At 39.3% G+C, this 27,559-nt stretch overlaps 1 protein-coding gene across 1 annotated transcript in view; it reads right to left on the reverse strand.

The window, feature by feature from the left end:
- Positions 1 to 27,559, reverse strand: part of LOC124552403 (collagen alpha-1(I) chain-like) — a 255,146-nt gene that overhangs the window by 125,818 nt on the left and 101,769 nt on the right. The window contains exon 5 of the mRNA XM_047126667.1: positions 12,019 to 12,108. Within this exon, the coding sequence (XP_046982623.1) occupies positions 12,019 to 12,108 (90 nt within the window). The remainder of the gene's footprint in view (positions 1 to 12,018; positions 12,109 to 27,559) is intronic.

Genomic DNA, 27,559 nt, shown 5'->3' on the forward strand with positions numbered 1-27,559 from the left:
GGAGATTAACCTAGCAATAGGCTTTGGAGAGACTTTTCCAGTTCCCCCTTTGGAGAAGTGTTCCCAGTTTCCTTGAAATATTTTTATTTTGATTTCATGAATAATGCGGTCTACTGTTTTCTCAGTGCACACCAGTCACATTCATGGCTGTGTGATCGCCAATTTACAGAGGAATGCTTTGTATCTTGCTTGCCAGCATCTGGTGTAGCTTCAGATTTTTCTAGATGGCTGCACGAATGTAGGTGGTACAGCTGGGTTAGTCTGACTCCCCATGCATTCTTCTGTAATTAGCAGTATCCACTTAGACCATCAATAAAAAACATTAAAAGCCTACGAAGATAACAATGTTTCATATTACAGCTGAGGAACGACAGAAGACGCACAAAATTATGATGTAAATATCCGCTCAACACAGTTGTATTAATCATCACCATGTTAGTGCTGCCACCAGTCTTTGCAATTGGTTACTCAAGAGAGGACATTCCTACAGCAATCGCCACTTTATTTGGATTATTTGAGGTTTTTTGCACAACATTTGGCTTACGTAACAACCCCTTCTGCCTGCTCCTTGTGTACTTTCCCTGGTCAAATGTGACAATGTTTTTTAAAGTGCTTGTGATTTATGTAACTTGAGATGGGACTCAGGAATTCGCCAATATTTAGATCACTAGATGTGGAAAACTGCCTAAAACCCACATCCAGGCTGTCTGGCACACCGGCCCTATAGTTAATCTGTCAAGCAGTTTCGATATGGGTCTGGGGTGCCTCCATGTGTCCCAACAGTAGATGCATTGATGTGCTTGCTATCCGGGTGGGTTCCTCAGTTCATATACGAGGCATGTTGAGAAAGTAATTGTAGTAGATTTTTATATTATTTGAGGAAAATTGTATTTAAAGAAAAACATTTACAGGGTATCCTTCACAGTTGTTGACTATTTTTTCCCCACAATCATCAATCCCATTAAACGCAAGTGATGAGCCTCGGCTCAAGCTCCTTTATGCCCTCCTCAAAGAACTTTCCACCAGCTCCTTCCCCCACTTCAAAACCTTTTTCTGCACCTATTCGTCGCGTGAATATTTAATTCCACTCACGAGTGCCTTCAGGAAGGTGAAGCGATAGTATTCTGATGGCACCAAGCCGGGAGTATACGGGGGTGGCTCAAAACATCCCACCCAAATGAGTACACTGCCTCGGTGGCGAAGGCTGTGAGAGGACGGGATTTGTCATGCGACAAACACACTCCCCTTATCAGCATTCCCCTCTCTTTATTTTGAGTCCTACTGTTTAGTTTTTCACAGCATTGTTGTGCACCAATGGTCTCCCACTGAGGCAGAAATTTGGCTACCATAGTGCCTTTTCAGTCCCACAACACCTGAAGCCATGATTTTTTTCCCGAAATTGTGGTTTTGAATTTTTTGGCATATGGCGAATTAGTGTGATGCTACTGTGACAACTACTTTTTTGTCTCACTGCCTGTGATGAGTCACCCATGTTTCATCTTCAGTCACAACAGAGCTCAGAAAATCCTCACCTTCCAATTCAAGTTGCTGAGGAAACTCGCAGACGCTTCTGACTCTGTATATAATAGAGCGAAATACTCTACGTGGGAAAAATATATCTGAAAACAAAGATTCTGTAACTTACCAAATGAAAGCATTGGTTGCGAAAGCTTGAAATTTGTGTGTATGTTTGTGTTTGTTAGTGTCTCTATCAACGCACCAATGCTTTCACTTGGTAAGTTCCAGAACCTTTGTAGGGAAACATTCCACGTGAGAAAAATTTGTCTAAAAACAAAGATTCTGTAACTTACCAAACAAAAGCGTTGGTACGTTGATAGAAACAATAACAAACACAAACACACACACAAATTTCAAGCTTTCGCAACCCACGGTTGCTTCATCAGGAAAGAGGGATGGAGAGGGAAAGACGAAAGGATGTGGGTTTTAAGGGAGAGCGTAAGGAGTCATTCCAATCCCGGGAGCAGAAAGACTTACCTTGGGGGGAAAAAGGGACAGGTATACACTCACACAAACACACATGTCCATCCGCACATAACAGACACAAGCTTGTGTTTGTTATTGTTTCTATCAACGTACCAACGCTTTTGTTTGGTAAGTTACAGAATCTTTTTTTTTTCTATATAGGCCTATATACAGGGTGATTCACCTAACGTTACCGCTGGATGTATTTTGTAAACCACATCAAATACTGACGAACCGATTCCACAGACCGAGCGTGAGGAGAGGGGCTAGTGTAATTGTTTAATACAAACCATACAAAAATGCACGGAAGTATGTTTTTTAACACAAACCTACGTTTCTTTAAATGGAACCCCGTTAGTTTTGTTAGCACATCTGCACATATAAACAAATACGTAATCAGTGCCATTTGTTGCATTGTAAAATGTTAATTACATCCGGAGATATTGTAACCTAAAGTTGACGCTTGAAACCTCCGACGTTCAGTTGCGTGTTGTAACAAGCACGGGCCACTGTCGGCGAGCAGCATCTGCAGGGACATGTTTACGATGACAACCGTGTTTACGAGTGTGGCTGTAGTGCACTGTTGTGGTTTGGCCTAGCTGTCGCAGTGTCCACATGTAGCGCTTGCTGCTATTGTTATTCTGCATTCGTCTCTGCACGCAGACCAACTGTAGTACACTGTGTTACCAGACGTCTGTGATAGTGTAGTGTTGTAGGAACTGCGACCATGGTGTATTTGAACTCTGAAAAGATGGAGATGATACTCATCTATGGTGGGTGTCAACGAAATGCAGCTGAAGCCCGCAGGGTGTATGCAGAACGGTACCCGGACAGAGAGCATCCAACGTGCCGCACATTGCAAAACATCTACCGCCAACTGTATGCAACAGGTATGGTCGTAGCATGCAAACGGGTCCGTAACAGGCCCGTCGCAGGAGAAGCGGGTGCAGTTGGTGAGTTAGCTGCTGTTGCCATGAACCCACACATGAGTACACGGGACATTGCGAGAGCCGGTGGACTGAGTCAAAATAGTGTCATGAGCATACTGCATCGTCACCGCTTTCACCCGTTTCATGTGTCGCTACATCGGCAATTACATGGTGATGACTTTAATCATTGAGTGCAATTCTGTCAATGGGCATTAACAGAGAATGTGTTGCAGTTCTACCTGTTTACCGATGAAGCGGGTTTCACAAACCACGGGGCAGTGAATCTACGGAACATGCATTACTGGTCTGTGGACAATCCTCGCTGGCTCAGACAGGTAGAGCGACAGCGACCGTGGACTGTAAATGTATGGTGCGGAATCATTGGCGACCACCTCATTGGTCCTCACTTCATTACAGGGGCCCAAACAGCTGCAACATACATCGCGTTTCTACAGAATGATCTGCCAACATTGCTCGAAAATGTCCCACTGGAAACGTGTCGACGTATGTGGTATCAGCTTGATGGTGCACCTGCACATTTCGCAATTAACACTAGGTTGACCCTTGACAGGATGTTCGACGGGCGTTTCATAGCATGTGGAGGATGCATAAATTGGCCAGCCCATTCTCCTAATCTTACACCTCTGGACTTCTTTCTGTGGGGTGCGTTAAAGGAGAATGTGTACCGTGATGTGCCTACAACCCCAGAGGATATCAAAAAACGTATTGTGGCAGCCTGCGGCGACATTACACAAGATGTACTGCGGCGTGTACGACATTCATTACGCCAGAGATTGCAATTGTGTGCAGCAAATGATGGCCACCACATTGAACATCTATTGGCCTGACATGTCGGGACACACTCTATTCCACTCCATAATTGAAAACGGAAACCACGTGTGTACGTGTACCTCACCCCTCATGGTAATGTACATGTGCGTCAGTGAAAAAGACCAATAAAAAGGTGTTAGCATGTGTACGTAATGTGCTGTTCCAGTCTCTTCTGTACCTAAGGTCCATCACCGTTCCCTTTGGATCCCTACGTAATTTGGTGCTCTCCGATACACACGATCGAACAGCGGAGGAGTGGTACTCAAGCGTCAACATTAGGTTACAATATCTCCGGATGTAATTAACATTTTGCTATGCAACAAACGGCACTGATTACGTATTTGTTTATATGTTCAGATGTGCTAACAAAACTAATGGGGTTCCATTTAAAAAAACGTAGGTTTGTGCTAAAAAACATACTTCCGTGCATTTTTTTATGGTTTATATTAACCAATTACACTAACCCCTCTCCTCATGTTCAGTCTGTGGAATCGATTCATCAGTATTTGTGTCTCGTACAAGAGAGTTTTAAAGAGTTGTGGAAACATTGCAGAAATTTCATCCACTGTCAAATGGCAGTCTTCATTAACAATGCATTGATTTTTTCACTACCTCATTAATCAAAATGGAAGGTCTTCCAGTCCTCTGTTCACCACGAACATTTGCTCTTCCTCCTCTAAACTCCCTACATCATTTAAACACGCTCATTCTTTTCATAACGTCTTCACAGTAAAACCTTTTCATTCATGAAAAAATTTCCGTAGGTGTTATTCCTTCTGCGAGCAGGAAGCAGGTTACAGCAAGTGGCTCGCACTTGGAGCGATTTCTTACTGACATTTTTCACAAAACTGGACAGAACAACATGAGTTTATGTACTAACATGTTCCTGTGATGTTCGCTCTAGTCAGGGGATCCGCACCTACTACATCCAACACAAGAAAGGAAGGTGATCACCAATCTGCAGTGAAGCATTCAGTAGTTAAATGGGGATAAAGTAAATTTATGCTGCTACAATATTCAGTTCCCTCCTTAATAATGTCACACACACACTGTCTCTCTGTTCAAAAGTAGACCTATGTGACATTCTATTTTATTCTATAATACCAGGTGTACCGGTATGAAATGAGCGTTAAGATACAAATGTGTCGATAGGGAACATTTGTTGTGAACGAGCCTTAATTTTTTTTTGTTCAGTTGGTATGACATCTGTGAAAGATATTTAGTATACATCAAGTCATGGAACAAACAACATCATATGTTTTCATCGTGTTAGCAATATCAAATTTTGTACCAGAAAGTGATGATTTGTGGAAAACATTAATTTTTTGTTTTCATTTGAAAAATGTGCTGCAGAGTCGCATCGAATGCTTGTTGAGGTATATGGTGATCATGCTCTATCAGAAGCAACATGTAAAAGATGGTTTCAACAGTTCAGAAATAATGATTTTGATGTAAGAAATGAAGAACGTGGAAGACCACCAAAAAAGTTCAAAGACACCGAATTGCAAGCAATATTGGATGAAGGTGATACTTTGAGTCAGAAGCAAATGGCAGAAATGCGAAACGTTTCACAACAAACAATTTCTGATCGTTTGAAAGCTATGGGAAAGATCCAAAAGTGTGAAAAATGGGTGACACATGAATTGAATGAAAGACAGATGGAAAACCGAAAAACCATTTGTCAAATTTTGCTTCAAAGACATGAAAGAAAATCAATTTTGTGTCAAATTGTTGCTGGCAATGAAAAATGGATTTATTTTAAGAATCCTGAATGGGAAAAATCATGGGTTAATCCAGGACAACCATCAACATTGACTGCAAAACCAGATCGATTCGGCAAGAAGACAATGCTCTGTGTTTGATGGGATCAGAAAGGTGTGGTGTATCACGAGCCTCTAAAACCTGGTGAAACTGTGAGTACTAATCGCTACAGACAACAAATGGTCAATCTGAACTACGCATTGATCGAAAAGAGACCAGAATGGGCAAGAAGACATGGCAAAGTAATTATTTTATACGGCAATGCACCTGTACACACAGCATAACCGGTTCAGGATGCAATCAAAACACTTGGTTGGGAGCTGCTACCCCACCCGCTGTATTCACCAAACTTGGCCCCTTCTGACTACCATTTGTTTTCATCAATGGGACATGCATCGGCTGAGGACCATTTCGAATCCTACGAAGAAGTCGAAAATTGGGTGTCTGATTGGTTTGCTTCAAAAGATGAACATTTCTATTGGTGTGGTGTCCACAGATTGCCAGAAAGGTGGTCAAAATGTATAGAAAGCAATGGTCAGTACTTTGAATAAAATGTTTTTACTTTTCAATTCAAAATTAGTGTTTCATTTTCACAAAAAAACGCTACTTTCATACCGGTACACCTGGTAATGTTCTTTTGCAATAGTAAGTAAAATAATTTAATAAGTAACCCAAACCAATGATGGTGCATTCATTATGGCACAAGAATTAAACATCATGCAAGCTACAATCTGAGATATTGCCCCTGACGCCTCCCTCCTCCCTCCCTCCCCCCCCCCCCCCCCCTCCCGCCCAACCTCTTTTTGTAGTGTTTAAATTTAGTTGATTCTTGCAACAAGTGCTTTAGTTGAAAGTAGTTTTTCTTGTCTTAAATGCATAAAAAACATATTTTCAGGATTAATTATCAGGTCTTGCTTGTAACTCAATTGAAGAACTAATCCTGCAAGTACTTGAAAGATGAGACACATGGTATAATGATGTCATCGAAAGACTTGGCAAGAAGAGGGATCATGAAGTTATTTTTGATTTTACAAGTAACAATGCTCAAATGCCGAACCTAGCAGTATATTTGCAAACAAAAGTGAGAGCCATTATTATTATTGTTATTATTATTTCTTTCCTTTCTTAGACGTTATGTCTGGTTAAAAATGGAAAGTGACACGGACCTTGATCAAGCGTGACTTTCTTTTAACAGTATGGTATATGTTACATTGCCTTTAGAAACGTTTGGGTAATTGAACATGTATCAATAATTACAGATTTCTGTAGTTGTATATATAAGTTTGGATGTAGCTGTATTGCATTGATGTACTTGTGGATATTGTGTGGTATGATTCCTGCAGTTGATAGTGTAATTGGTATAAAGTCAACTTTATCCTGATGCCACATATCCTTGACTTCCTCAGCCAGTTGGATGTATTTTTCAATTTTTTCTCCTGTTTTCTTCTTTGTATTTGTTGTATTTAGTATGGATATTTCGATTAGTTGTGTTAATTTTTTCTTTTTATTGGTGAGTATGATGTCAGGTTTGTTATGTGGTGTTGGTTCAAATGGCTCTGAGCACAATGGGACTTAACATCTATGGTCATCAGTCCCCTAAAACTTAGAACTACTTAAACCTAACTCACTTAAGGACATCACACAACACCCAGTCATCACGAGGCAGAGAAAATCCCTGACCCTGCCGGGAATCAAACCCCAGATATGTGGTGTTGTTTTATCTGTTATAATGGTTCTGTTCCAGTATAATTTGTATTCATCATTCTCCAGTACATTTTGTGGTGCATACTTGTATGTGGGAATGTGTTGTTTTATTAGTTTATGTTGTAAGGCAAGCTGTTGATGTATTATTTTTGCTACATTTTCATGTCTTCTGGTGTATTCTGTATTTACTAGTATTGTGCATCCACTTGTGACGTGATCTACTGTTTCCATTTGTTGTTTGCAGAGTCTGCATTTATCTGTTGTGGTATTGGGATCTTTAATAATGTGCTTGCTGTAGTATCTGGTGTTTATTGTTTGATCCTGTATTGCAATCATGAAACCTTCCATCTCATCTCACTGTATATATTGCCTTTTCTTAGTCATGTGTTGGATGCGTCTTGATCGATGTGTGGCTGTGTTAGATGATACGGGTGCTTGTCATGTAGTGTTTTCTTTTTCCAATTTGCTTTCTTTGTATCTGTTGATGTCATGTGATCTAAAGGGTTGTAGAAGTGGTTATGAAATTGCAATGGTGTAGTCGATGTATTTATATGAGTGATTGCTTTGTGTATTTTGCTAGTTTCTGCTCGCTCGTTCTATAAAGAATTTTCTTGAATTGTCTACCTGTCCATAATGTAGGTTTTTTATGTCGATAAATCCCCTTCCTCCTTCCTTTCTGCTTAATGTGAATCTTTCTGTTGCTGAATGTATGTGATGTATTCTATATTTGTGGCATTGTGATCGTGTAAGTGTACTGAGTGCTTCTAGGTCTGTGTTACTCCATTTCACTACTCCAGATGAGTAGGTCAATATTGGTATAGCGTAAGTATTTATAGCTTTGTCTTGTTTCTTGCTGTCAATTCTGTTTTCAGTATTTTCGTTAGTCTTTGTCTATATTTTTCTTTTAGTTCTTCTTTAATATTTGTATTATCTATTCCAATTTTTTGTCTGTTTCCTAGATATTTATAGGCATCTGTTTTTTCCATCGCTTCTATGCAGTCGCTGTGGTTATCCAATATGTAATCTTCTTGTTTAATGTGTTTTCCCTTGACTATGCTATTTTTCTTACATTTGTCTGTTCCAAAAGCCATATTTATATCATTGCTGAATACTTCTGTTATCTTTAGTAATTGGTTGAGTTGTTGATTTGTTGCTGCCAGTAGTTTTAGATCATCCATGTATAGCAAATGCGTGATTTTGTGTTGGTATGTTCCAGTAATATTATATCCATAATTTGTATTATTTAGCATGTTGGATAGTGGGTTCAGAGCAAGGCAGAACCAGAAAGAACTTAATGAGTCTCCTTGGTATATTCCATGCTTAATCTGTATTGGCTGTGATGTGATATTTGAATTTGTTTGGATATTAAGTGTGGCTTTCCAATTTTTCATTACTATGTTTAGGAACTGCATCAGTTTAGGATCTACTTTGTATATTTCCAATATTTGTAGTAACCATGAATGGGGTACACTATCAAAAGCTTTTTGGTAATCAATGTATGCGTAGTGTAGTGACCATTGTTTAGTTTTAGCTTGATATGTCACCTCTGCATCTATTATCAGTTGCTCTTTACATCATTGTGCTCCTTTGCAGCAGCCTTTTTGTTCTTCATTTATAATTTTGTTCTGTGTTGTATGTGTCATTAATTTCTGTGTAATGACTGAAGTTAATATTTTATATATTGTTGGTAGGCACGTTATGGGGCGATATTTTGCTGTGTTTGCTGTGTCTGCTTGATCTTTAGGTTTCAGATAAGTTATTCCTTGTGTACGTGTATCAGGGACTGTGTATGGGTCTGCAATGTAACTGTTAAATAATTGAGTTAGATTTGAATGTGTTGAGGTGAACTTCTTTAGCCAGAAATTTGCTATTTTATCTTTTCCAGGGGCTTTCCAATTGTGCGCAGAATTAATTGCTCGAGTGACTTCATGTTGCAAAATTATCACTTCAGGCATTTATGGTATCATCTTGTATGTGTCTGTTTCTGCTTGTATCCACCATGCATGTCTGTTATGTAGTACCGGGTTTGACCATATGTTGCTCCAGAAGTGTTCCATGTCTGTTATGTTTGGTGGATTGTCTATTTTAATGTGTGTTTTATCTATTGACTGGTAAAATTTCTTTTGGTTTGTGTTGAATGTTTGGTTTTGTTTCCTTCTATTTTCACTTTTTTTGTATCTTCTAAGTCGTTTAGCCAATGTTTGTAATTTCTGCTTCTTTTCATCTAATTGCTCTATCGCTTCTTGTTGTGAGATTTTACCTAACCTTTTTCGTTTCTTGTCTGATATTTCATTTCTTATAAATTGTGTTAGATGTCCAATGTCTTTTCTCAGTTTTTCTATTCTGATCTGTAGCCTGTATTGCTATGCTGGTTTTGTGGGTTTCTTCTGTGTGTTGGTTGGTTCTGATCTCTGCCTAGTGTGTATATTTAGTGTAGTGAGTGCTCCTATATAAACCAGTAGTGGTAACTCTTCCATTTTCATTTATTTTGTTGTGTATGATTGTGTTGATAGTTGTCATTGTTGTTTTGACTTGTGGGTTATTTGGTGGTCTATGCAAGAATGGTCTAATGTCTGTATTTGTGCCTTTGTATTCTATATATGTCAGCTGAAATTTTTCTTCTATATCTAACATGTGTGTCACTTCATGTTCTATTTGTGCTTGTTCTGGTGGCTGTCTTAAGATTTCGTTTTCCTCTGAATGTTTAATTGATGCGTGTTGTTCTTTGTTTGTTTGCTCTGGGATGTTTGAGTCCATTACTGTATTTTCTTCTTCTTCTGATTGCACATTATTTTGTTCCAGTATTTGTTGTACTTGTTGTTTGATGTTTTCTAATTCTGACTGGGGTATCCTATTATTTTTGATTATTACACGGATCTGATCAGCTAGTCATTGTTCTGTTAAAAATTTTAATTCTGGGTATTTGGTAATAAATGTTGTGTATACTTGTGATCTGTATCCAGTTGTGTTGGTTCCTAGGTTTGTTGCTTGGTAATAACAGAACATGAGGCGTCGGTTAACTTCATCTGATCATCTCATCCTCTGTCTTTGTTTTCCTCCTAGAGTGGTTGCAGGAAGCATATCCTGCAAAACACCTCTATTTGGATTTAAATCATTTTCCGTGTGGCTAGCAGTGTCGTTACCATTGTGGACGGGCATAGGGTTCAAGCGTCATCCCCGACCACGACAGCACTTGTCCGAGGCTTCATTAGTTCTGTCCTGAACCAACTAATCACACTAAAAGGGGGGTTAGCCCTATTAGTGGTTTATTCTTTTCGTCGCCATTTACGACTGGCAGAACATACCGGAGGCCTATTCTCTTCCCGGGCCTCAATGGGTTTTCAATAGTAATACCACTATTGTTGTTGTTGTTGTGGTCTTCAGTCCTGAGACTGGTTTGATGCAGCTCTCCATGCTACTCTATCCTGTGCAAGCTTCTTCATCTCCCAGTACCTACTGCAACCTACATCCTTCTGAATCTGCTTAGTGTATTCATCTCTTGGTCTCCCCCTACGATTTTTACCCTCCACGCTGCCCTCCAATACTAAACTGGTGATCCCTTGATGCCTCAGAACATGTCATACCAACCGATCCCTTCTTCTGGTCAAGTTGTGCCACAAACTTCTCTTCTCCCCAATCCTATTCAATACTTCCTCATTAGTTATGTGATCTACCCATCTAATCTTCAGCATTCTTCTGTAGCACCACATTTCGAAAGCTTCTATTCTCTTCTGGTCCAAACTATTTACCGTCCATGTTTCACTTCCATACATGGCTACACTCCATACAAATACTTTCAGAAATGACTTTGTGACACTTAAATCTATACTCGATGTTAACAAATTTCTCTTCTTCAGAAATGCTTTCCTTGCCATTGCCAGTCTACATTTTATATCCTCTCTACTTCGACCATCATCAGTTATTTTGCTCCCCAAATAGCAAAACTCCTTTACTACTTTAAGTGTCTCATTTCCTAATCTAATGCCCTCAACATCACCCGACTTAATTCGACTACATTCCATTATCCTCATTTTGTTTTTGTTGATGTTCATCTTATATCCTCCCTTCAAGACACCATCCATTCCGTTCAACTGCTCTTCCAAGTCCTTTGCTGTCTCTGACAGAATTACAATGTCATCGGCGAACCTCAAAGTCTTTATTTCTTCTCCATGGATTTTAATACCTACTCCGAATTTTTCTTTTGTTTCCTTTACTGCTTTCTCAATATACAGATTGAATAACATCGGCGAGAGGCTACAACCCTGTCTTACTCCCTTCCCAACCACTGCTTTCCTTTCATGTCCCTCGACTCTTATAACTGCCATCTGGTTTCTGTACAAATTGTAAATAGCCTTTCGATCCCTGTATTTTACCCCTGCCACTTTAGAATTTGAAAGAGAGTATTCCAGTCAACATTGTCAAAGTAATACCACTAGCAGTGGTGATAGTAGTGATAGTAGTAGTAGTACTAGTAGTAGTAGTAGTAGTTGTTGTCGTTGTTGTTGTTGTCGTTGTTGTTGTTGTCGTCATAGTGGTAGTGATGGTGGGGTCTGTGGTTGTGTGGGTGGTCTTTGGAAATGCCAGGAATGTTCACATTAAAATGGAAGGGAAGGTGATTTTTCAATATGTTTCCTGGCTGCCCCAGAATTTAGGCCCATGATCTGCTATTGGAAACTACTTCCTAATATGTAAGAATCATTAAGAAACTACAAGAGGAAGAAAATTTTCAGACCACTTTGCAGCATTCATGTATACAGATCTACACTGTACAGAACGGAATCCTGCAGAAGGCTGAGAGAAGAGGCCTCACCTGCACAGACTGGACAGCACTCGCCCAGTGGAATGTACTGCTGCGTCGCACACACCAGATCTTCACAAATGACGTCTCTGCACCTGTCATCTGTAACAAGAAATGTGAAATTGTAGAGTCATATTTAAGGGTTTCATAACATTCTATACACTACAGCCCAAGAAGAAAAGGCACTGATGCAGACATGTATTGCAAGATAGCAAGCTGGAAGCTTCATTGTTCAAGACATAGCTGGTATGTGGCTTTTGATGATGATATAGATCTTATGTAGAAAAAATTTATTTATGGAAATATAACAAGTTTAAGATTCAGAAAAAATCGTGGGCACTTTAGGATTGTCATACCTCATTTTACAGCCCTGATCTGCAGTACAAAGTACCCATCTGGGAACCCATTCCAGTTGCAGGTTGCCTATCTAACAGTTTCCAAGGGGCACGACAATTTAACTTTCAAAACTTTGCATAATTATTGACAAAATTTAAATTGCTGTCATCATCTACTCATTTAGAGCTATAGTCTTATGTCACAGGTTTAATACAATAAGACAAGTATGACAGAAACAGTGTGTTCATACTGAGGCAGTGTACCTCAAGCTGTACAAATGCAGACATTTTATTCATCCAGTATTTGAGATTGAGAGCACTTAGCAACTTCCGACAAAACTTACACATAATTCCAAATCTTCACAAAACTTTTTCTTTTTTGTAGCCCCACAAAATGAAGAAAGGCAAAAAGTCTGTTGCTTGCTACATCTTCGTTGCTCGTGCAGTAAAACTTTTGCATCAAGTAAGATGTTTTAATTTACTGCTTTGTCACTACCACCTCTATTCACAACCTATGTTTCAGGCAGTATCCACATATACTACAGAATGTACCTGCAAAATTATGTTATTGTTCGACACACAGTTTAGAGGCTACGATGTCAAACACTCTGGTATGTTAAAACCAACTTTTGCTTAAAATGGAGGACAAATTACCCAGACTATACTCACTCACTGTTTGATAATGAGAGCATTAATAACTTCCAAAAATATTTAATCATAATTTCAAACCTATTCTATTGGTTTTCTTGCTTACACGCTTAATGGAAAATATTTAACACATTAATTCATTTGCAAAGTAATCAGATGTTTGAAGCTGTTTTATAAATGGGAGTTCAAATCTTTAAAGAACTCTTTTTTTATTGGTTCTCTTCTAAATAAAGAACATCTTCTCTCCTTTCTAAAGTTTGTAGCTATGGAAATATTAATACTCAAAAATTATGTTGCATAGTTATCCAAGTGCTTGAATGCAAACCTTCCAAAAATTTGATGTTACTAAACTGTAGCTCTCATTCTTCTGTATCCACAAATGTATATTTAAAACAGGAGATAACATTACCAAAATGTCAAAAATATAATATTTTGCTACACTTTGTACAGAGGTTAGGAGGGAGTGCCATGAATATAACATCAAAAATCTTGCCCAGTGAGGTGTGAGCATGGGGTGCAGATGAGTTAAAAGGTCACTTTCTTATGTTTTTCTTGAATAACTGAATAAGGCAAAAACCACAACTTCTAACAAAAGTGCTTAAAAATGAAACTACATTTAGCTTGCCACAAAAAAAAAGGTTCTATTTATTTCTTTCTCTAGAATTTATAGTTTTCACAATGCAGGAAATGGAAAACTGAAAGAATATTAAAAATAATGATTTAATGAAGTAATGTTAATGTTTATTGTTGAATTTAGTAGGTAAAGAACAAATATTCCACTCTCTCTACCACACTACATCACAAAAAACAACTACGGGGTGTTTCACAAAGTTACACTGACCCTCCATTGTACGCCTTACAAATCACTGGCACCACAGAGCACAGACACGAACAGTGGGGTGTTTATTTTCCACAAAACTCGTTAATACTATGAGGAAGACAGATTCAAGTTACTAATACAACTAACATAAGAAAAGCATATGGAAATATTCTACATAAATCACTGCGCACTGCTTTACACTGCTATAGGGAATTTGATTCTTAGTCATCTCATATGGCAGCTGTACTGGCTGTACTGTTCCTCTAGGAAATGTGACTTCCTCCACTAAGAGCACTGATTGCTTTTCAGTTTATGGGCAGACTTTACCTCACAAGCATTGGCTACTCAGTTCTTCTTAGTCATCTCATATGGCAGCTGTACTGGCTGTACTGTTCCTCTAGGAAATGTGACTTCCTCCACTAAGAGCACTGATTGCTTTTCAGTTTATGGGCAGACTTTACCTCCCAAGCATTGGCTACTCAGTTCTTTTATGTGAGTAGACAAATAAACTTCACTGAGCATGTGTTTATATAGTGGAGTTATTTTCTGTTTATTCAGTGAGTACTTATTTGCAGTTGTTATGTGAGCTTTTATATAAAATATGTTTCTATAAATAATGGCTGAGAAATGCTTAATTTGTGTGATGTTGTCAACGAGCTTTGTAGTTTTGGAAAGGTATCTGATTGGTAAACACCATAGCTTCCTACCAGCATATTTTAAAGTAGGTTAACCTTGCTGTAGTCACTTAGTGGTGAATTATCAATGACCAGAAAGTTACTGCGCTTCTGTCACTATTAATTGTGTTATAGGTCAACTGCACAAATCTCTTCCATTCAGGAATTGCTGGCGCTTGTAGAGTGGTCTGCAGTGGGTGGAGCCACTTACCACAGTATATGACATCTTGCAAGGAGGGTGTGAATATATTTGATGGAATGGTACTGATCACATTCAACTCTAGAACAATAATCTACTGTAGTGCATTGCTTGGCACATATTGAAATATCTGATGTTTCATAACACCTAGGTGACCTACTACTGTTGCAGACGGAGCCAATTTAGACATCTGGGCCTCTACAGATGTTGGGAGAGCTGACGATGGAACAGTGCATTTGATCCTCTCACACTGTGAAAAATACAGGGCTATTGCAAACGATTGAAGCGATTTCATAAATTCACTGTAGCTCCATTCATTGACATATGGTCACGACACACTACAGATACATAGAAAAACTCATAAAGTTTTGTTCGGCTGAAGCCGCACTTCATGTTTCTGCCGCCAGAGCGCTCGAGAGCGCAGTGAGACAAAATGGCGACAGGAGCCGAGAAAGCGTATGTTGTGCTTCAAATGCACTCACATCAGTCAGTCATAACAGTGCAACGACACTTCAGGACGAAGTTCAACAAAGATCCACCAACTGCTAACTCCATTCGGTGATGGTATGCGCAGTTTAAAGCTTCTGGATGCCTTTGTAAGGGGAAATCAATGGGTCGACCTGCAGTGAGCGAAGAAACGGTTGAACGCGTGCGGGCAAGTTTCACGCGTAGCCCGCGGAAGTCGACGAATAAAGCAAGCAGGGAGCTAAACGTACCACGGAAAAGGCTAAAGCAGAAGCCTTACCATTTACAATTGCTACAAGCCCTGACACCCGATGACAAAGACAAACGCTTTGAATTCTCGGCGCGGTTGCAACAGCTCATGGAAGAGGATGCGTTCAGTGCGAAACTTGTTTTCAGTGATGAAGCAACATTTTTTCTTAATGGTGAAGTGAACAGACACAATGTGCGAATCTGGGCGGTAGAGAATCCTCACGCATTCGTGCAGCAAATTCGCAATTCACCAAAAGTTAACGTGTTTTGTGCAATCTCACGGTTTAAAGTTTACGGCCCCTTTTTCTTCTGCGAAAAAAACGTTACAGGACACATGTATCTGGACATGCTGGAAAATTGGCTCATGCCACAACTGGAGACTGACAGCGCCAACTTCATCTTTCAACAGGATGGTGCTCCACCGCACTTCCTTCATGATGTTCGGCATTTCTTAAACAGGAGATTGGAAAACCGATGGCTCGGTCGTGGCGGAGATCATGATCAGCAATTCACGTCATGGCCTCCACGCTCTCCCGACTTAACCCCATGCGATTTCTTTCTGTGGGGTTATGTGAAAGATTCAGTGTTTAAACCTCCTCTGCCAAGAAACGTGTCAGAACTGCGAGCTCGCATCAACAATGCTTTCGAACTCATTGATGGGGACATGCTGCACCAAGTGTGGGAGGAACTTGATTATCGGCTTGATGTCTGCCGAATCACTAAAGGGGCACATATCGAACATTTGTGAATGCCTAAAAAAACTTTTTGAGTTTTTGTATGTGTGTGCAAAGCATTGTGAAAATATCTCAAATAATAAAGTTATTGTAGAGCTGTGTAATCGCTTCAGTCATTTGTAATAACCCTGTATTCCAGGAATTGATAGTGGGGGAAATGAAATCAACATTGCTGAATTCTACCTCACATCATACTACGCCTGGCACACACTTCAGTGCATCACACAGCTAACAGCTCCAGCTGTTAAGCTTTGTTACATAATAGTTGACTTAACAACTACAAATATGTACTCACTTAATAAACTGAAAACAGCTCCACTTTATAAATATGAGTTCAGTGAAGTTATTTTGTCTACTCAGGTAAGAGAACTGATCATGAAATGCTGGGGTGTGATATCTGTAAACTGAAAAGCAAGCAGCACTCACAATGGCAGAATCACCTTTCATGGAAGAATCTACAGCTGCCATACAGGATAACTGACGATCAATTTTCCCTCCAGCAGTGTGCTGAGATTTATGTAGCTATCCACATAGTAGTATTCATATATCAGGTAGCGATACTGCACTTCATAGAAAATAAACACACTCCAGGCGTATTTGCACATTACAAAGCCAATGATTCACAAGACAGGATGTGGAAGGGTTCATGTATCTTTGTGAAACACCCTGCAGTTGCTCCTTCCATCATAGTGGGGTAGGGAGAGTGGGTATTTGTGTGTTCACCGTTCATATAGCTTATGAATGAGGGAAGTGCACGACCACAATTTGGTGACCTTTCTTCACTCATGCCTCTACCCTACACCCCTCCCCCCCCCCCCCCCCCCCCCCACCCCAATTCCTCCACGTTGTCACACAATTTATCCATCAATAGAGTTTTCTTGCTTTTATAAATAATACATAATTTGATATTCAGTCTTTATCCACTTCATTTAACAATGAAAATTCATTCTATACAATTAAAACACTATTTTTAACAGTCAGTCAATTATCCATCTCCTGCTACACAGAAACTATTAGTCCCACAGAAAAAAATGGGCATGACCTTTTCTGCAGGAAATTTAATGTAGTTTAATTTTGCAGTGGGGAAATATTTTTGTTAAAAGCAACAGTTTTCAAGTTATTCAAGAAAAAATAAAAAACGGCCTTGAAATGCCACCACTCAGAAGTTTTAGTATGTTGTTCACGGTACTCCCACTTACCAATGTAGAAAAGTCTGCAACTCCACAATTTTTTTCTCCTAATTTTTCTTCTTTAACTGTAGTATTTGTCTGCTTCATGACAACAGGTGAGTCCCTTTCATCCTGGGGTCTGATTGACCATCCCTTCTTTTAGTACCTTTCCTAATCTATCCCTCACTCCCCCCACCACCCCTCCCCCCTTACAAGGTACAAAATACCAGTACACTCCTGATTCTTCAAAGAACAACTTCCATGTATAAAATAGCACAATATATCTGATTACTTCAAATTAGTTAAGATGTTAAATGTTCGGCATTAAGCATGTAAGTGAGAAAAACATTTAGAAAATGTTCAAAATTATGCTTAAAGTTTGTTGGAAGTTGTTAAGTGGTCTCACTATGAAACACTCCATGTACATAGTCTGGATAGTTTGTCCTTCATTTTAAGCAAATACTAATTTACCATGCATCTCAATGTTAATGGTGTTATATCTCTCAAACTATGAGCCGTACAATGATATAATTTTGCAGACACATTCAGTGGAACATGTGGATACTGTCTTAAAGTGTACTGCAAATAGAATCAAAAGTAAAGAAGTAATAAATTAAAACATCATATCAGATGCTGAAGTTTTACTGTATTTACAGTGAAAATGTAGCAAACAATAAACGTTTTCCCTTTCTTCATTTTGTGGGGGTGTCAGCAGACAAAGTTTCATAAATATTTGAAAAAACATATAAATTTGTTGGAAGTAGCTAAGTGCTTTCATTCTCAACTACTGGTTGAGTAAAACCCAGGTATTTGTGTGCTGTAAATTACACAGTCTCAAAGCAAACACACAGTTTCTCACAGCAATACTCATTTTATTGTGTTGCACTTGTAACACAAGATTATACTTCTAAATGAATAAATTATGACAGCAATTTAAATTTTTAAATTCAGTCAATACTGAAAATCAAATTTTTTGTTGCTCGTGGAATACGTTAGATAGGCAACCTGAAACTGGTACTAGTTTCCAGCTTCTGGAGCACTTGCTTTGTATTACTGATAGCTACAAACAAAGAGTATCTATTTTCCTCTAAAAAATAAGGCTGCTATAAAAAATGGGAATTCTTATTAAAAGTGTTGGCTACATCAGTTTCCTCCTAGATTGTATTCTTATGAATACAGTTAACACCATCTTATATGTCACTCTTCAATATGACCTATTTTTGTATACACTGCACATTTCTCAAGATATTTAGAAGTTTACTTAAGAATCAAATCATAGTATTTATTGCAAAAGTTACAATAATCCTGACCAGCCAAAGCCATACACAGTTTTGTCAGTAAAAGCATTTTGAATGCTGTAGGTACCTTAAATAAAACAGCCATTTTCATATGATGGCCTCAACATTTAACGCATTTTAAACAAATTTTCTGCTGAATGTGCAAGATGTTGCGTAAAGTGTCGTTAAACATGTCTCTGTTAGCATGAATCCACTGGGTATTTTTAGGAATGTTTCCTGAATGAAGTGACCCGTAGTGCCTACTCGAAAGATTAGCATAGATGGGGCCTTGTGCTGTAACAGAGGTCACACAAGGTTTACACAGATAGCACACTGAGTTCACTGACTCCCATTTCAAACTGTCTGCTCCCTCCAACGGGATAACTGCTCTCTCACATCAGATACTGATAGTCGCTTTACACGGTATGGAATTCCTCTCCCATTAGAAAGCTGCAGCCTGCAAGTGTATAGTATAAACACTTTTTTCATCCCAAATTTGTATGCTAGGCTCACATACTGTGATTCCTTCTTAAGGATCAAAGACAAAAAACATGGAAACAAATTTCAGACTGCAAAAAAGCCCCTAAGAATAATAATTCCAAGTACTAGCTGAGCTCATTGTAAGAAAATAGTGACAAAAATTGGGCATCCTTATTGTGTCAATTGACTTCATCTACCAATTTGTTGCATATATCAGGAAAAAATGCTGTTTTGAATGAGGTCTTTCAGAGACCTGTCAAATTCTTCTTGCAGTAGCCTATCCCCCCCCCCCCCCCCCCCCCCCCTCTCATCTTCATTTACTTCCTATTCTCTTTCTACAATACTGTTCCCAAGATTGTTTCCCTTATACAGATCCTATTTATACTCATTCCATCTTTCAGCTTTCCCTTCTTTCCTTAGTACTGGCTTGCCATCTGACTTCTTGATAGTCCTGCAGTTGCTGCTCTTTGCTCCAAAGGTCCCTTTAATTTTCCTGTAGGCAGCATCCTATATCACTCTAAAATGTTCATGGATGAATAAATTACTGACATCAAAATAAAAGCGTCACTATTAGTGCAACTTCTAAATCTAATATAAAAAGCTGAAGATCGATATCCGTCTAGAATTATGTGTCAAATGGCACTGAAAATGTAGTTCACTAACTTTTTTGGTTAGGTCTTTCCCAAATGATTTACCCAACCAACATGGCACTATTAGTGCAACTTTGAAATCTGATGTAAAAAGAAGTAAAACTAAAGATTTTTTTAGGTGATCAATCTCCTGACCGGTTTGATACAGCCCATCAGAAATTTCTATCTTGTGCCAATCAATTCATCTCAGAGCAGCACTTGCAACCTGCACTGCCAATTATTTGCTGGATGTATTCCAACCTCTGTCTTTCTCTACAGTTTTTATCCCCTACAGCACCCTCTCGTAGCATGGAAGTCATTCCCTGATGTCTTAACAGATGTCCTATTGTCCTGTCCCTTCTCGTTAGTGTTCCCTGTATACTCTGTTTCTCACTGATTCTGTGGAGTACGTCCTCATTTCTTACCTTATCAGCCCATAAGCTACAAAAATGCTAGAATGGTGTGTCAAATGACATTGAAAATCTAGTTCACTATATCTGTGATTAGGTTTCTCCCAAATGATTTATCCAAGCAGATAGTTCGCACTTTCAACAAAGCTGAATGTCATTACTTTTTTCTTTTTCTTCCTGCCTTGCTGTAGGCACTCTAGTTAACTACACCGGTACATGACAAGTGATGTTGGGAGCAAGGATAGACTGGAGATAGTAAACCCACCACAGCATGAGAAATATCTTAAGTATGACATTTCTTACACAGTGGCAGAATGCCATTTAAGGTGAAAATTTACGGCAAGTTACTGCAATGGGTGAAGTGTAATAAATACTGATCTCCATCTTTCACTGGCAGTGCACTTATCACACAGTTTCCAAATACATACATATGTACATTTGTCTCCTTCTCTAAGAATCAGTATAAAGTATTTGATCTGGTCTTTTCAAGTCGGAGATATCACATACTCTTCCGATAGCTGTGAAACCTACACCGTATAACGACAATAAAATTCACTTTTTGACCACAAATTGATTTAACATCAGTAGAAAACCCTTTCAAGATCTGGTTTCCATATATCATAGAAATATGAAACTCTAAAAATTTAGTGTTCATTGTGCTGAAAAATTCAGCACAGAAAAACGGGCAGAGCCATTCACTAGCAGCCACTCTAGTGTGCCAGCAGTAAAAACATATTTTAATGATGTTTTTATCAGTTTGCAGGTCAAATCGCATTCAGTGCAGAATTAACACCTATTTATCTAAAAAATAAACACACTGCCTGTGTTAATCTAATGAGCATTTTCCCCCACGTACAAAAAAAGCAATAAGTGCTATGACCACCAGTCTCTCAGAATAATCCAACATTAACATTGACCAACACTTCTATAGGATCTTTTTTCACACTGAGACATTTAAAAGCACTGGAGCAGATGCTGTCTGGCAATTTATTACAATATACAGTGTGTCCCAGGATGAATAGTCAGTATTCGGGGATATGATAGGATCAGTCACTAAACTATAAACATGGCCTCCAAATGCATGTATTACAAGCTATGAGCACTTCTTCATCTTCAATACTGCTAAACAAATATCTTCTATTGTAGGCTCTTTGCTTTATATATTTTCAGAGGATGTAGTACAGGCCAAAAATAAGACGAAACTCTCCAGTAAGCATGGGTATAATTTAAGGGCGATCTACATCTACATCTACATCTACATCATACTCTGCTAGCCACCTAATGGTGTGTGGTGGAGGATACTTTCGGTACCACTATCTGATCCCTCCAAACCTGTTCCACTCACAAATAGTGTGTGGGAAGAATGACTGTCAGTAAGCCACTGTATTGGCTCTAGTTTCTCGAATTTTCTCCTCGTGGTCAATACGCAAGATGTATGTGGGGGGAAGTAACATGTTGTCTGACTCCTCCTGAAATAGTAAACCTCTCCGTCATGCACAATGTCTCTCTTGTGATGTCTGCCAGTGGAGTTTGTTTAGCATCTCCGTAATGCTTTCTCACTAGCTAAATGATCCCATGACAAAATGCGGCACTCTTCCTTGGATATTCTCCATCTCCTCTATCAGTCCTACCTGACAGGGATCCCAGATAGATGAACAGTACTCAAGAATCAGGCAAACGAGTGCCTTATAAGCCACTTCTTTTGTAGATGAGTTACATTTTCTTAAGATTTTTATGATGAATCTGAGTCTGGTGTCTGCTTTTCTCACTATCTGTTTTATGTGGTCATTCCACTTAAGGTCACTCTGGATAGTTACGCCTAAATATTTTACGGCAGACGCTGTCTCCAGCTGTTTGTCATCAATAGCATTGAAACTTCCTGGCAGATTAAAACTGTGTGCCCGACCGAGACTCGAACTCGGGACCTTTGCCTTAGACGGGCAAGTGCTCTACCATCTGAGCTACTGAAGCACGACTCATGCCTGGTCCTCACAGCTTTACTTCTGCCAGTATCTCGTCTCCTACCTTCCAAACTTTACAGAAGCTCTCCTGCGAACCTAGCAGAACTAGCACTCCTGAAAGAAAGGATACTGTGGAGACATGGCTTAGCCACAGCCTGGGGGATGTTTCCAGAATGAGATTTTCACTCTGCAGCGGAGTCGTGAGTCATGCTTTGGTAGCTCAGATGGTAGAACACTTGCCCGTGAAAGGCAAAGGTCCCGAGTTCGAGTCTCCGTCGGGCACACAGTTTTAGCCGGCCAGAGTGGCCGTGCGGTTCTGGGCGCTACAGTCTGGAGCCGAGCGACCGCTACGGTCGCAGGTTCGAATCCTGCCTCGGGCATGGCTGTGTGTGATGTCCTTAGGTTAGTTAGGTTTAATTAGTTCTAAGTTCTAAGTGACTAATGACCTCAGAAGTTAAGTTGCATAGTGCTCAGAGCGATTTTTTTAACACAGTTTTAATCTGCCAGGAAGTTTCATATCAGCGTACACTCCACTGCAGAGTGAAAATCTCACTCTGGAAACATGCCCAAGCTGTGGCTAAGCCATGTCTCCACAGTATCCTTTCTTTCAGGAGTGCTAGTTCTGCAAGGTTCGCAGCAGAGCTTCTGTAAAGTTTGGAAGGTAGGAGACGAGATGCTGGCAGAAGTAAAGCTGTGAGGACCAGGCGTGAGTCATGCTTCGGTAGCTCAGATGGTAGAGCACTTGCCCGCGAAAGGCAAAGGTCCCGAGTTTGAGTCTCGGTCGGGCACACAGTTTTAATCTGCCAGGGAGTTTCATATCAGCACACACTCTGCTGCAGAGTGAAAATCTCATTCTGGAAACATCCCCCAGGCTGTGGCTAAGCCATGTCTCCACAGTATCCTTTCTTTCAGGAGTGCTAGTTCTGCAAGGTTCGCAGGAGAGCTTCTGTAAAGTTTGGAAGGTAGGAGACGAGATACTGGCAGAAGTAAAGCTGTGAGGACCGGGTGTGAGTCGCGCTTCGGTAGCTCAGATGGTAGAGCACTTGCCCGCAAAAGGCAAAGGTCCCGAGTTCGAGTCTCGGTCGGGCACACAGTTTTAATCTGCCAGGAAGTTTCATATCAGCGCACACTCCGCTGCAGAGTGAAAATCTCATTCGAGATCAATAGCATTGCTGTAAAGTTGTGGATTTCTTTTCCTATGTATGCGCAAAATGTTACATCTATTCCTGTTCAGGGTCAACTGCCAGAGCCTGCATCATTCATCAATTCTCTGCAGGTCATTCTGCAAATTCTTACTATCTTCTAGCGTTGCTACTTTGGTATAGACAACTGCATCATCTGCGAATAGCCTCAAAGAGCATCTGATGCTTTCTATTAGGTCATTTATATGTATTGTTAACAGCAACGGTCCTATCATACTTCCCTGTGGTACTCTGGATATTACGTTTACATCTGTTGATTTACTTATGTTAACAGTGACGTGTTGTGTTCTATCTACAAGCAAGTCTTGAATCCAATCACAGGTCTGCTCCGATACCCCGTAAGTTCATATTTTTTTCATTAAACGGCAATTCAGAATGGTGTTAAATGCCTTACTGAAGTCAAGTAACACAGCATCAAACTGGGGGCCGTTGTCCACTGCACTGTGGATCTCATGGGAGAACAGAGCAAGTTGAGTTTCACCGGATCTCTATTTTCAGAATCCATGTTGATTTTTATAGACGAGATGTTCATTTTCCAAAAACATCATAATTCTTGAGCACTTTTTCGGTAGAAGAGAGGTGTTTCACAGTAGTGTAGATGAACAAGTGGTTTCAGGTCTTAAAGTGTGCACTTTTGAGCCCATGTTTAGTAGACTTTTCTTCTTGGTTCGATCCATACTACCCCTTCCAAAAATATGTAAAACAAAGAAGTTGCAGTATAAGAGATATGTTTCACAGTAGACGTATTAATACAGACCAGGAGCAACTACACTCCAAACAAGATTTAGGCTTCACACAGTGTGGCTACTGGTGTCTGGGGAGTGATAAACAGTTTTAGAACAGGCAGAGACAAATTCTATATGGACTTTATTATTGACCACAATGGGATGGTACTAAAAGATCAACTTGAAATTGCTAATATATTCAGTGAATATTTTTCTTCAGTAGAGGAAACTATCAATGACAAACATAATAACCTGCACTACAATTTTAAAGGCAATCCATCTAAGCACAGCATATATCTAGCCCCACAAATAATTAACATCATTCGCTCTCTAAAATCTTCCAGTTCCACAGGACATGATGGCGTCAGTATTAATGTATCAAAAGTGTCCACACAAAATGTCTCTGTACCTCTGTCTGTAGCAGTAAATAATATAATAGATTCAGGCACCTTTCCCAGACAGGCTAAGAGTAGCTCAGGTAACACCAACCTTTAAAAAAGAAGATGAACTCAAAATTCAAAACTACACACTAATCTCAGTATTCCCTGTCTTTCCCAAAATAGTTGAAAAAGTCATATACAGCAGAATTACAAACTTTCTCCAGATGCACAACCTAATGTTTAAAAAGCAAATTAGATTCTTAAAATGTAAATAAACGAGCACCGTAGCTGCTCAGTTAATTGAAGACATAATAAGTGACTTGAAGAACAAGCAACATGTTGCAGGTATATACCTCAACCTTGGGAAAGCTTTAGACTGTGTGTATGCCACAATCCTATTAGAAAAGCTATGGAACATTGGCATCAGAGGCACTGCTCGTGACCTAATAAAATCTTACATGAGTAATCAAAAACAGCTTGTACTGCTTAAATGTGAAAGTGATGTTCACAAATCCAAAATCACTAACACAAAATATGGAGAGCCCTAGGACTCAGTACTGGGTCCGCTTCTGTTTCTGATTTACGTAAATGACATAAGATATTGCACTCAAAGTTCCAAAATAGTTCTGTATGTGGATGATATATCCATTGTGTGTAAAAATGATTCATTTAATGAACTACACATCCACTGTAATAATGTGACAAAAGAAAGCCATTTAAATGTAAGCAGTAAAACATGTCTCATGGAGTTTAACAACAGTAGTTTTAATGATGAAATTAAAATATACATAGGCAATGAATTAGTAAAAAAAAGAGGTTAGTTTAAAATTCCTCGTTTTAACAACTCAGAGCAATCTAAAATGGGACATACATGTTGACACTGTAGCATGTAAATTGTCTGAGAATATATTTGCAATTAATATAATTAGCAAGTTTTGTGAAGAAACTGTTGTCTTAAAGACTGCATATTATGCTCTATTTTCCTTTCACCTGAATTATGGAATAGAAATTTGGGGAGCAACAAGCAAAGCAAATCTAAATAAGCTATTGCTACTTCAGAAAAGGTCTATAAGAATCATATGTGGAGCAAAATATAAGGAATCATGCGGTGGCTTGTTTCCAAAAACTGGTGTACTAACTGTAATAAACATGTACATTCTAAAAGCCACATTACTAGTTAAGAGTGCTGGCCAACATTTGCCCCGATTTGTATCGGTACAATACCAGATATAAAGAAAAATTTTACATTCTATGAAAAGGGTCCACAACATGCAGGTTTAAAGTTAGCCACTGCACTGCCCTGTAAAGTTATGACCCTACCCACAATGAAGCTTAAATATCAGGTAAAGAAATTCCTGTTACAAAATCCATTTTACACATTATAAAAATACCATACTTACATGCAGACTAAGAAGTGCTTCGAAAATGTGTAAATAGCTTTAAGCAAACCATTTTATTTGTAGAATGAAATTGTCATTCTGCAGTGAAGTGTGCACTGATATGAAGCATCCTGGTAGATTGAAACTGTGTGCCGGACCGAGACTCGAACTTGAGACCTTTGCCTTGCGCAGGCAAGTGCTCTACCATCTGAGCTACCCAAGCACAACTCACGACCCATCCTCACACCTTTAATTCTGCCAGTACCTCGTCTCCTACCTTCCAAACTTCACAGAAGCTCCCCTGGAAGGTAGGAGACGAGGCGCTGGCGGAATTAATAAGTTCCCACAGTAACACAATCGTTTAGTATTCTGAAAGTTATAGTTCTGTTCATTATATCTTGCATAATACTTTAAATGAGTTTTAAAAATACTTATTAACCAGAGAAAATTGTTTCAGCATTTTAAAAATATTTTAAACAATTGTTATATATTTGTGTGTGACAACATTGTGATTAACTATGTAATTTAAAAAGTCATTAACACTTTTAATTCCTTTCAATTCAGTGTAAAATTAATTCAAAATTACAACTTTAACTTATTTGGCAGAATTAAATTTAATAGCAGTGTTTAATTTCTGGTACAAGTTGGTATTAGTACTTCATTAGACTCTTTACTGGTGAAGCACATGCAACCTCATTCAGCTTAATTTGAACATTCAGTAATTTAATATAATCTCAATAATTATGAGTATGTCAGTGGATTAATAAATTACAAAATTGTTTTGCACATACAATGGTTTAACACTTTTTTAATAAGTGCAAGAAATAATGCTATTTATTTCTGTCTTTTTTCTAGCATTTATACCATATAACACAGGTTCCCCTTTTTCATGATTTGGCAACTTTCATTTTATTGAACCTTATGGCTGGATGCCCATCCTGATGCTGCAGTTATCAAAGTTAAGAAGTTGCTTAAAAGAAAACTTGTCCATTGTAGGGTGTTTATTTATATCATTTATTTCCTGCACTGTTGGCCAGTTTTGACTATCATGTCATTACCGAGCACATACACATTAACAGTATGTACTATACAGCAGGAGGTGTGGCACATAAATAACAATATACTATGTACTGAACAGAAAGTAAAGAGCAGTAAAAGATTCACAAACAGTATAACTGAGGATGAAGATTCTGCCTTTTAACTGCAAGATCACACTGTACCATTGTGCAAAGCACAACTCACACGATACATTTGCAGTGAAAAGACAGTGTGGTGTCACCGCCAGACACCACACTTGCTAGGTGGTAGCCTTTAAATCCGCTGCGGTCCGCTAGTATACGTCGGACCCGCGTGTCGCCACTGTCAGTGATTGCAGACCAAGCGCCGCCATACGGCAGGTCTAGAGACACTTCCTAGCACTCGCGCCAGTTGTACAGCCGACTTTGCTAGCGATGGTTCACTGACAAAATACGCTCTCATTTGCCGATAGTTTAGCATAGCCTTCAGCTACGTCATTTGCTACGACCTGGCAAAGCGCCATTATCAGTTACTATTGATATTGATTCATGTACCGTCAAGACCGACGTTCTTCATTAACGGATTAAAGTTAGGTATTCCACCAGCTACGTGTGGTGTCACCGCCAGACAGCACACTTGCCAGGTGGTAGCCTTTAAATCGGCCGCGGTCCGTTAGTATACGTCGGACCCGCGTGTCGAGCGCCGCCATACGGCAGGTCTAGAGAGACTTCCTAGCACTCGCCCCAGTTGTACAGCCGACTTTGCTAGCGATGGTTCACTGACAAATTACGCTCTCATTT

Source organism: Schistocerca americana, chromosome 10 (genome assembly GCF_021461395.2).
Source record: "Schistocerca americana isolate TAMUIC-IGC-003095 chromosome 10, iqSchAmer2.1, whole genome shotgun sequence".
Classification (NCBI taxonomy): domain Eukaryota; kingdom Metazoa; phylum Arthropoda; class Insecta; order Orthoptera; family Acrididae; genus Schistocerca; species Schistocerca americana.